This window comes from Salvelinus alpinus, chromosome 3, assembly GCF_045679555.1.
Source record: "Salvelinus alpinus chromosome 3, SLU_Salpinus.1, whole genome shotgun sequence".
NCBI lineage: Eukaryota > Metazoa > Chordata > Actinopteri > Salmoniformes > Salmonidae > Salvelinus > Salvelinus alpinus.
The window spans coordinates 84,063,008-84,076,436 of NC_092088.1; the positions used below are offsets into that span (position 1 = coordinate 84,063,008).

Sequence of the window (13,429 nt, forward strand, 5' to 3'; positions counted from 1 at the left end):
CAAAAGTCTAAAAGTATTTGCTTTTAAATATACTATAGTATCAAAAGAAATTGTAAAAATATACTAAAGTATCAAGTTAAAGTATAAACATTTCAAATGGCTGTTCTTTTTTTTTACAGATAGCCAGGGGCACATTCCAACACTCAGACATCATTTACAAACGAAGCATTTGTTTTTAGTGAGTCTACCAGATCAGAGGCAGTAGGGATGCCCAGGGAAGTTCTCTTGATTAGTGCGGGTATTATACAATTTTCCTGTCCAAATGTAATTAGTACTTTTGGGTGTCAGAGAAAATGTATGGAGTACAAAGTACATAATTTTCCTTAGGAATGTAGTGAAGTAGAAGTCAAAAATAAATAGTAAAGTACAGATACCCCCAAAAACGAATTTAAAGTATTTTTACACCACTGTAGCCAACAGCTCGCAAATAGTGTAGGCTAGTCTACATGAGATCATGGATAAGAGCGAGAACATTTTTGTCAAACGGCAGCTAAGCATCGATCATCATGTCTCCAAAATAAGACCCTCAATATTTATTCTAAAGGAGCATCAAGATCACCGTGCACTTCTACCACCCTGTGAAGTTCATCACTTTCATCTGTAGCCTAATAAACTGCATGCTTTCCCGAATCCTAGTGGGATGATCACACACCATATCATGTGACTCCAAGTTTACTTCCATAAGATGGTTATTATATCCATATCTGTGAATAAAAGCATTTCCACCGCTATTTCTTGCATAATTAAATTTAGAGTCTAAGATCCCACAATGTCCAACAAACGAACAAATAATCTGTCTGCATTTTTTACTGAAACTTCCTGTATCTTTGACAGCTGTTGTGATTTAATTTTTTATTTGCGGTATGACTAACCACATTTCATTCTAGTTATGTGAGTGATGTTCACAATGCATACATTGGTTTAAATGTTCACAGGTTGGTAAGGCCCTACTGGTCAGCATGTTCTCCAGTTAGTCGCCACTGACTTTTCTATAGTAAATGTTCCAGCACACACACACACCTCATAGGGCTAGGCCCATGTTGACATTAAGACACAGAAACACCGCCGTGACTGTCCATGATGCTCTGTTCTGGACTCTTCTCTGTTTTGGTAGAGTTTGGTTAGTGTAGCTAGCTACATTAGCTTATTAGGTGGATCTCACATTTCACTGTTAGTGGAACACAAACACTCATTGGAAGAAACTTGCAGTAAGGAGAAACTCAAGGAATACTACTGAAACTCAACCAACATTGGGAAAATAGACGTTGGGTACTATAGTTGGGCTGATTCTTGAATCCCATTATTGTGGCAGTAAAGGGGACTAAAGGGAAAAGGTTATGGGAAATGGATGCTTTACAATATGTGTCCTAAATGCCACCGTATTCCCTATATAGTGCACTATTGACTAGGGCCCTATATGGAATAGGTTGCCATTTGGGACATAGCCTGTCTTTGCATACAGGTTCATGTGATCAAACATTTTAGCTGCTCAGCTTAATTGAAAGCCAAACAGAAAGTTTAGCAAATAGCAGAAAGTCAATTTCCATTACGTACAACTCCCAATAAAATCAATTATTGAGATTGAGTCAATTCTGGTTAAATTCTCTATGCAACACACAGATTCTTGGGATATGGCAGAGTCAATGGAGACATCAACTGGGTACAACGCCAGGGAAGCGCATCTCACACACAGAATTAGAAAAATATCATTTATTACAAGTTTCAATTAAACATAAGGGAAATGCACATGTGAGGACATTACTATGAGCAACCAATGCATCAGACTTAAGGCAAATACAAACTGGCCTTCCCCTTTAAAATGTACACAAATACAAATTGGCCTTCCCCTTTGAAATGTACATAAATACAAACTGGCCTTCCCCTATAAAATGTACACATGCAAACTGACCTTCCCCATTAAAATGTACACAAATACAAATTGGCCTTCCCCTATAAAATGTACACATATACAAACTGGCCTTCCCCTTTAAAATGTACACAAGGAAAAATACAATGCAAGCAATGAAAAGGTTGTGCTATAACTTGTTGGGCTCCAAGCTGCCACACCAAGTTACAAACAATGCACTTTGCTTTTTACATTATTACGCTCAACAACAATACTCTAAAACACGTTCACGCCAAACCAGCATGGCAGCTTGGAGCCCGGCAGCAGCTCCCTCCCTGATATGGCCCAGAGAACTCCATGTGCTTGTCTTTTTAACATTTTATTTAACCTTTATTGAACTGGGCAAGTCAGTTAAGAACAAATTCTTATTTACAATGATGTCATTTACAATGACGGGAAAGGGGGATACCTAGTCAGTTGTACAACTGAATGCATTCAACTGAAATGCGGGGGGCTGCCATAATCGGGGGGCTGCCATAATCGACAAGCGAGGGGCACAGATGCTCAATCACCTTGTTACAGCAGAGATTAAGGCTATGGCCACATTGAGGCGTGGCTTGTGCAAGCCGGAAAAGCTCATAGGAGCAGGAGCCTCTCTTATTTCTGTAGTGTGAGGCAGCTTAATGTACAGTACAACCCCTGGACAGGACGCTAGCCTATCACAGGGCCTGAACAAGGAGATGCATAAACAAGGATGAAATTGTATATGACATACATCATTGTCCGTTTTTCTTCATCAAAAGTTTAACTCCTCTCTACTTTTTGAATTGAATGCTTTGTGTATTTTTGACAGACAATCTGTTGTCATTCATCCGGCAACGGATGACTCCCATTGAAAAACCATTGGCTCAATCTGGAATTTTCAGGGTGTGTTCTCTGCCCAGGCGTTGCTGACGCATGCCACATCTTCGGCTTGTCACCAAAAGCACTCACAAACTTCTACAGATGCACAATCGAGAGCATCCTGTCGGGCTGTATCACCGCCTGGTACGGCAACTGCTCCGCCCACAACCGTAAGGCTCTCCAGAGGGTAGTGAGGTCTGCAGAACGCATCACCGGGGGCAAACTACCTGCCCTCCAGGACACCTACACCACCCGATGTCACAGGAAGGCCATAAAGATCATCAAGGACAACAACCACCCAAGCCACTGCCTGTTCACCCCGCTATCATCCAGAAGGCGAGGTCAGTACAGGTGCATCAAAGCAGGGACCGAGAGACTGAAAAACAGCTTCTATCTCAAGGCCATCAGACTGTTAAACAGCCACCACTAACATTTAGCGGCCGCTGCCAACATACTGACTCAACTCCAGCCACTTTAAAAATGGGAATTGATGGAAATTATGTAAAAATGTACCACTAGCCACTTTAAACAATGCCACTTAATATAATGTTTACATACCCTACATTACCCATCTCATATGTATATACTGTACTCTATATCATCTACTGCATCTTGCCATCTTTATGTAATACATGTACCACTAGCCACTTTAAACTATGCCACTTTATGTTTACATACCCTACAGTACTCATCTCATATGTATATACCGTACTCTATACCATCTACTGCATCTTGCCTATGCCGTTCTGTACCACCACTCATTCATATATCTTTATGTACATATTCTTTATCCCTTTACACTTGTGTGTGTATAAGGTAGTAGTTGTGGAATTGTTAGGTTAGATTACTTGTTGGTTATTACTGCATTGTCGGAACTAGAAGCACAAGCATTTCGCTACACTCGCATTAACATCTGCTAACCATGTGTATGTGACTAATAAAATTTGATTTGATTTGATCTTACAACGTCTGGATAGGCATTTTACGTATTAGCTAACCACATATGTTACAGCGATCTGTCAGTTGACGACACAATCGATGATGTGGCATGCAGCCATTGGTTGATGCAACGTCTGAGCAGGGCCACGCAACCAAAATCTCAATGTGGCTGTACCCTTAGTTCTGACTGGCTGAGACTAGTCACGCACTCCACCTCCCTTGCTGAGGAAGCATCCCTGCATCTTGATGTGGTAGACATAGAACCTGAAAGAGTGAGGCTTTCTGGGGGATGTAGTCCTACCCTTAGGCGGTATAGTGTGTGTTGCCAGGTTCTGTGCCCTGTAGAACTCCTCTCTGGCATTGCAACAACTACAGCGACTCAACAATAGACATATATCCTTCCGAAATGCTCGAGTAAATATGGTGTAGAGGAAGGGGTTACAGAGGGAGTTGATTGGGTAGAAGAGGACGAGGAGGATCTTGGAGTGGGAGACGGTGATGAGGGGCATGCGTAGACCAGCCGAGATGGCAAAGAAGGAGATGGGTGCCATGCAGAGGAAGTCGGTGAAGATGAGGATGGCCATGCGCTTGGCGATCCTGGCGTCGCCGTGGCGGGTTGCTAGGTCGGGGTTGTGGATGGACATGTAGATACGTACGTAGCAGTAGCAGACGATGAAGAAGGCGACGACGTTGAGGAGGAGGAGGGCTACAACATACACCTGGGAGGCTAGGGACTCGATGTCCATGGGCAGGCAGATCGACACCTGGAAGATAATCAAATATAAATATATATAAAGTCCTTTTTACAACAGCAATTGTCATTAAGTTATTTTACAGCGAAAATAAAAAGGCTGTGAATTTTCATCTACTATATACAATGAGGGGAAAAAGTATTTGATCCTCTGCTGATTTTGTACGTTTGCCCACTGACAAAGAAATGATCAGTCTATAATGTTAATGGTAGGTTTATTTGAACAGTGGAGAGACAGAATAACAACAACAAAATCCAGAAAAACGCATGTCAAAAATGTTATAAATTGATTTGCATTTTAATGAGGCAAATAAGTATTTGACCCCCTGCAAAACATGACTTATTACTTGGTGGCAAAACCCTTGTTGGAAATCACAGAGGGCAGACGTTTCTTGTAGTTGGCCACCGGGTTTGCACACATCTCAGGAGGGATTTTGTCCCACTCCTCTTTGCAGATCTTCTTCATTAAGGTTTCGAGGCTGACGTTTGGCAACTCGAACATTCAGTTCCCTCCACAGATTTTCCATGGGATTAAGGTCTGGAGACTGGCTAGGCCACTCCAGGACCTTAATGCGCTTCTTCTTGAGCCACTCCTTTGTTGCCTTGGCCGTGTGTTTTGGGTCATTGTCATGCTGGAATACCCATCCACGACCCATTTTCGATGCCCTGGCTGAGGGAAGGAGGTTCTCACCCAAGATTTGACGGTATATGGCCCCGTCCATCGTCCCTTTGATGCGGTGAAGTTGCCCTGTCCCCTTAGCAGAAAAACACGCCCAAAGCATAATGTTTCCACCTCCATATTTGACGGTGGGGATGGTGTTCTTGGGGTCATAGGCACCTCCTCATTCCTCCTCATCCAAACACGGCGAGTTGAGTTGATGCCAAAGAGCTCCATTTTGGTCTCATCTGACCACAACACTTTCCCCCAGTTGTCCTCTGAATCATTCAGATGTTCATTGGCAAACTTCAGACGGGCATGTATATGTGCTTTCTTGAGCAGGGGGACCTTGCGGGTGCTGCAAGATTTCAGTCCTTCACGGCGTAGTGTGTTACCAATTGTTTTCTTGGTGACTATGGTCCCAGCTGCCTTGAGATCATTGACAAGATCCTCCCGTGTAGTTCTGGGCTGATTCCTCACCGTTCTCATGATCATTGCAACTCCACGAGGTGAGATCTTGCATGGAGCCCCAGGCCGAGGGAGATTGACAGTTCTTTTGTGTTTCTTCCATTTGCGAATAATTGCACCAACTGTTGTCACCTTCTCACCAAGCTGCTTGGCGATGGTCTTGTAGCTAATTCCAGCCTTGTGTAGGTCTACAATCTTGTCCCTGACATCCTTGGAGAGCTCTTTGTTCTTGGCCATGGTGGAGAGTTTGGAATCTGATTGATTGATTGCTTCTGTGGACAGGTGTCTTTTATACAGGTAACAAGCTGAGATTAGGAGCATTCCCTTTAAGAGTGTGCTCCTAATCTCAGCTCGTTACCTGTATAAAAGACACCTGGGAGCCAGAAATCTTTCTGATTGAGAGGGGGTCAAATACTTATTTCCCTCATTAAAATGCAAATCAATTTATATCATTTTTGACATGCGTTTTTCTGGATTTTTGTTGTTATTATTCTGTCTCTCACTGTTCAAATAAACCTACCATTAAAATTATAGACTGATCATTTCTTTGTCAGTGGGCAAACGTACAAAATCAGCAGAGGATCAAATACTTTCCCCCCTCACTGTAACACCATGGCTGTTGTGTGTAAATGTAATGTTTGTAAACCTGGGCCTGTATTCAAAAAGCATCAGAGTAGGATAGGATCAGTTCCTAGTCCTGGACTAGGCTTCATCTGTGTCTGGGAAACCGGCCCTTTGTAAATACGGGCCCTAAACGTAAAACATTCTGCTGACCTTAGTGTAGCTGCTGACCCCCAGGATGGGAAGCAGAGCGGCCAATAGGGAGAAGCCCCACCCTCCAGCCATCATGATCACCACATGCCTCAGCCGCAGCCTCTTGTTGATGTGCATGGCGTTGGTGATGGTGTGCCACCGCTCTAACGTTATCATGGTCAGCGTGTAGACAGATAGCTCGCTGGCGAACACCGTCAAGAACCCCGCCACGCCACAGCCTACGCCCGTCTGCCAGTCCGTAGCGTGGTTATAGTACTCCTACAATACAATACAACTGTATTATTGGTTATAGACTAAAACTCCTACAATACAACTGTATTATTGGTTGTAGACTAGAACTCCTACAATACAATACAACTGTATTATTGGTTATAGACTAGTACTCCTACAATACAACTGTATTATTGGTAATAGACTAAAACTCCTAGAATACAATACAACTGTATTATTGGTTATAGACTAGAACTCCTACAATACAATACAACTGTATTATTGGTTATAGACTAGAACTCCTTCAATACAACTGTATTATTGGTTATAGTCTAAAACTCCTACAATACAATACAACTTTATTATTGGTTATAGACTAGGACTCCTACAATACAATACAACTGTATTATTGGTTATAGACTAAAACTCCTACAATACAATACAACTGTATTATTGGTTATAGACTAGAACTCCTACAATACAATACAACTGTATTATTGGTTATAGACTAGAACTCCTACAATACAATACAACTGTATTATTGGTTATAGACTAGAACTCCTACAATACAATACAACTGTATTATTGGTTATAGACTAAAACTCCTACAATACAATACAACTGTATTATTGGTTAGACTAGAACTCCTTCAATACAACTGTATTATTGGTTATAGTCTAAAACTCCTACAATACAACTGTATTATTGGTTATAGACTAGAACTCCTACAATACAATACAACTGTATTATTGGTTATAGACTAGAACTCCTACAATACAACTGTATTATTGGTTATAGACTAAAACTCCTACAATACAATACAACTGTATTATTGGTTATAGACTAAAACTCTTACAATACAATTGTATTATTGGTTATAGACTAGTACTCCTACAATACAATACAACTTTATTTTTGGTTATAGACTAGAACTTCTACAATACAATACAACTGTATTATTGGTTATAGACTAGAACTACAACAATACAATACAACTGTATTATTGGTTATAGTCTAAAACTCCTACAATACAATACAACTGTATTATTGGTTATAGACTAGAACTTCTACAATACAATACAACTGTATTATTGGTTATAGACTAGAACTCCTACAATACAACTGTATTATTGGTTATAGACTAGAACTCCTTCAATACAACTGTATTATTGGTTGTAGACTAGTACTCCTACAATACAATACAACTTTATTATTGGTTATAGACTAGAACTTCTACAATACAATACAACTGTATTATTGGTTATAGACTAGAACTTATACAATACAACTGTATTATTGGTTATAGACTAGTACTCCTACAATACAACTGTATTATTGGTTATAGAATAGAACTCCTACTATACAACTGTATTATTGGTTATAGACTAGAACTTATACAATACAACTGTATTATTGGTTATAGACTAGTACTCCTACTATACAACTGTATTATTGGTTATAGACTAGAACTCCTACAATACAACTGTATTATTGGTTATAGACTAGTACTCCTACAATACAATACAACTGTATTATTGGTTATAGACTAGAACTCCTACAATACAACTGTATTATTGGTTATAGACTAAAACTCCTACAATACAATACAACTGTATTATTGGTTAAAGACTAGAACTCCTACAATACAATACAACTGTATTATTGGTTATAGACTAGAACTCCTACAATACAACTGTATTATTGGTTATAGACTAGAACTCCTACAATACAACTGTATTATTGGTTATAGACTAAAACTCCTACAATACAATACAACTGTATTATTGGTTATAGACTAGAACTTCTACAATACAATACAACTGTATTACTGGTTATAGACTAGAACTCCTACAAGACAATACAACTGTATTATTGGTTATAGACTAGAACTCCTACAATACAATACTACTGTATTATTGGTTATAGACTAGAACTCCTTCAATACAATACAACTGTATTATTGATTATAGACTAGAACTCCTACAATACAATACAACTGTATTATTGGTTATAGACTAGAACTCCTACAATACAACTGTATTATTGGTTATAGACTAGAACTCCTACAATACAACTGTATTATTGGTTATAGACTAGTACTCCTACAATACAATACAACTGTATTATTGGTTATAGACTAGAACTCCTACAATATACAACTGTATTATTGGTTATAGACTAGAACTCCTACAATACAATACAACTGTATTATTGGTTATAGACTAGTACTCCTACAATACAATACAACTTTATTATTGGTTATAGACTAAAACTCCTACAATACAATACAACTGTATTATTGGTTATAGACTAGAACTCCTACAATACAATACAACTGTATTATTGGTTATAGACTAGAACTCCTACAATACAATACAACTGTATTATTGGTTATAGACTAGAACTCCTACAATACAACTGTATTATTGGTTATAGACTAGAACTCCAACAATACAATACAACTGTATTATTGGTTATAGACTAGAACTCCTACTATACAACTGTATTATTGGTTATAGACTAAAACTCCTACAATACAATACAACTGTATTATTGGTTATAGACTAGAACTCCTACAATACAACTGTATTATTGGTTATAGTCTAAAACTCCTACAATACAATACAACTGTATTATTGGTTATAGACTAAAACTCCTACAATACAATACAACTGTATTATTGGTTATAGACTAGAACTTCTACAATACAATACAACTGTATTATTGGTTATAGACTAGAACTCCTACAATACAACTGTATTATTGGTTATAGACTAGAACTCCTTCAATACAACTGTATTATTGGTTGTAGACTAGTACTCCTACAATACAATACAACTTTATTATTGGTTATAGACTAGAACTTCTACAATACAATACAACTGTATTATTGGTTATAGACTAGAACTCCGTATTATTGGTTGTAGACTAGAACTCCTACAATACAACTGTATTATTGGTTATAGACTAGAACTCTACAATACAATACAACTGTATTATTGGTTATAGACTAGAACTCCTACAATACAACTGTATTATTGGTTATAGACTAGTACTCCTACAATACAATACAACTGTATTATTGGTTATAGACTAGAACTCCTACAATACAATACAACTGTATTATTGGTTATAGACTAGAACTCTTACAATACAATACAACTGTATTATTGGTTATAGACTAAAACTCCTACAATACAATACAACTTTATTATTGGTTATAGACTAGAACTTCTACAATACAATACAACTGTATTATTGGTTATAGACTAGAACTTCTACAGTACAATACAACTGTATTATTGGTTATAGACTAAAACTCCTACAATACAATACAACTTTATTATTGGTTATAGACTAGAACTTCTACAATACAATACAACTGTATTATTGGTTATAGACTAGAACTTCTACAATACAATACAACTGTATTATTGGTTATAGACTAGAACTCCAACAATACAATACAACTGTATTATTGATTATAGACTAGAACTCCTACAATACAACTGTATTATTGGTTATAGACTAAAACTCCTTCAATACAATACAACTGTATTATTGGTTATAGACTAGAACTCCTACAATACAACTGTATTATTGGTTATAGACTAGAACTCCAACAATACAATACAACTGTATTATTGGTTATAGACTAGAACTCCTACAATACAACTGTATTATTGGTTATAGACTAAAACTTATACAATACAACTGTATTATTGGTTATAGACTAGAACTCCTACAATACAACTGTATTATTGGTTATAGTCTAAAACTCCTACAATACAATACAACTGTATTATTGGTTATAGACTAAAACTCCTACAATACAATACAACTGTATTATTGGTTATAGACTAGAACTTCTACAATACAATACAACTGTATTATTGGTTATAGACTAGAACTCCTACAATACAACTGTATTATTGGTTATAGACTAGAACTCCTTCAATACAAATGTATTATTGGTTGTAGACTAGTACTCCTACAATACAATACAACTTTATTATTGGTTATAGACTAGAACTTCTACAATACAATACAACTGTATTATTGGTTATAGACTAGAACTTATACAATACAACTGTATTATTGGTTATAGACTAGTACTCCTACAATACAACTGTATTATTGGTTATAGACTAGAACTCCTACTATACAACTGTATTATTGGTTATAGACTAGAACTTATACAATACAACTGTATTATTGGTTATAGACTAGTACTCCTACTATACAACTGTATTATTGGTTATAGACTAGAACTCCTACAATACAACTGTATTATTGGTTATAGACTAGTACTCCTACAATACAATACAACTGTATTATTGGTTATAGACTAGAACTCCTACAATACAACTGTATTATTGGTTATAGACTAGAACTCCTACAATACAACTGTATTATTGGTTAAAGACTAGAACTCCTACAATACAATACAACTGTATTATTGGTTATAGACTAGAACTCCTACAATACAACTGTATTATTGGTTATAGACTAGAACTCCTACAATACAACTGTATTATTGGTTATAGACTAAAACTCCTACAATACAATACAACTGTATTATTGGTTATAGACTAGAACTTCTACAATACAATACAACTGTATTACTGGTTATAGACTAGAACTCCTACAAGACAATACAACTGTATTATTGGTTATAGACTAGAACTCCTACAATACAATACTACTGTATTATTGGTTATAGACTAGAACTCCTTCAATACAATACAACTGTATTATTGATTATAGACTAGAACTCCTTCAATACAATACAACTGTATTATTGGTTATAGACTAGAACTCCTACAATACAACTGTATTATTGGTTATAGACTAGAACTCCTACAATACAACTGTATTATTGGTTGTAGACTAGTACTCCTACAATACAATACAACTGTATTATTGGTTATAGACTAAAACTCCTACAATACAACTGTATTATTGGTTATAGACTAGAACTTCTACAATACAATACAACTGTATTACTGGTTATAGACTAGAACTCCTACAAGACAATACAACTGTATTATTGGTTATAGACTAGAACTCCTACAATACAATACTACTGTATTATTGGTTATAGACTAGAACTCCTTCAATACAATACAACTGTATTATTGGTTATAGACTAGAACTCCTACAATACAACTGTATTATTGGTTGTAGACTAGTACTCCTACAATACAACTGTATTATTGGTTATAGACTAGAACTCCTACAATACAACTGTATTATTGGTTGTAGACTAGTACTCCTACAATACAATACAACTGTATTATTGGTTATAGACTAAAACTCCTACAATACAACTGTATTATTGGTTATAGACTAAAACTCCTACAATACAATACAACTGTATTATTGGTTATAGACTAGTACTCCTACAATACAATACAACTTTATTATTGGTTATAGACTAAAACTCCTACAATACAATACAACTGTATTATTGGTTATAGACTAGAACTCCTACAATACAACTGTATTATTGGTTATAGACTAGAACTCCTACAATACAATACAACTGTATTATTGGTTATAGACTAGAACTCCTACAATACAACTGTATTATTGGTTATAGACTAGAACTCCTACAATACAATACAACTGTATTATTGGTTATAGACTAGAACTCTTACAATACAATACAACTGTATTATTGGTTATAGACTAAAACTCCTACAATACAATACAACTTTATTATTGGTTATAGACTAGAACTTCTACAATACAATACAACTGTATTATTGGTTATAGACTAGAACTTCTACAGTACAATACAACTGTATTATTGGTTATAGACTAAAACTCCTACAATACAATACAACTTTATTATTGGTTATAGACTAGAACTCCTACAATACAATACAACTGTATTATTGGTTATAGACTAGAACTCCTACAATACAATACAACTGTATTATTGGTTATAGACTAGAACTCATACAATACAACTGTATTATTGGTTATAGACTAGAACTCCTACAATACAATACAACTGTATTATTGGTTATAGACTAGAACTCTTACAATACAATACAACTGTATTATTGGTTATAGACTAAAACTCCTACAATACAATACAACTTTATTATTGGTTATAGACTAGAACTTCTACAATACAATACAACTGTATTATTGGTTATAGACTAGAACTTCTACAGTACAATACAACTGTATTATTGGTTATAGACTAAAACTCCTACAATACAATACAACTGTATTATTGGTTATAGACTAGAACTTCTACAATACAATACAACTGTATTATTGGTTATAGACTAGAACTCCTACAATACAACTGTATTATTGGTTATAGACTAGAACTCCTTCAATACAATACAACTGTATTATTGGTTATAGACTAGAACTCCTACACAATACAACTGTATTATTGGTTATAGACTAGAACTCCAACAATACAATACAACTGTATTATTGGTTATAGACTAGAACTCCTACAATACAACTGTATTATTGGTTATAGACTAAAACTCCTACTATACAACTGTATTATTGGTTATAGACTAGAACTCCTACAATACAACTGTATTATTGGTTATAGTCTAAAACTCCTACAATACAATACAACTGTATTATTGGTTATAGACTAAAACTCCTACAATACAATACAACTGTATTATTGGTTATAGACTAGAACTTCTACAATACAATACAACTGTATTATTGGTTATAGACTAGAACTCCTACAATACAACTGTATTATTGGTTATAGACTAGAACTCCTTCAATACAACTGTATTATTGGTTGTAGACTAGTACTCCTACAATACAATACAACTTTATTATTGGTTATAGACTAGAACTTCTACAATACAATACAACTGTATTATTGGTT

At 36.0% G+C, this 13,429-nt stretch overlaps 1 protein-coding gene across 1 annotated transcript in view; it reads right to left on the minus strand.

Moving 5' to 3' along the window:
• Positions 1–1,742: 1,742 nt before the first annotated feature.
• LOC139571466 (lutropin-choriogonadotropic hormone receptor-like) overlaps positions 1,743–13,429 on the minus strand; it is a 44,870-nt gene continuing 33,183 nt past the window's right edge. Inside the window, exons 13-14 of the mRNA XM_071394360.1 lie at positions 6,340–6,597; positions 1,743–4,452 (exon numbers count right to left, since the gene is read on the minus strand). Coding sequence (XP_071250461.1) covers positions 3,886–4,452; positions 6,340–6,597 — 825 coding nt within the window. The 3' untranslated portion in view covers positions 1,743–3,885. The remainder of the gene's footprint in view (positions 4,453–6,339; positions 6,598–13,429) is intronic.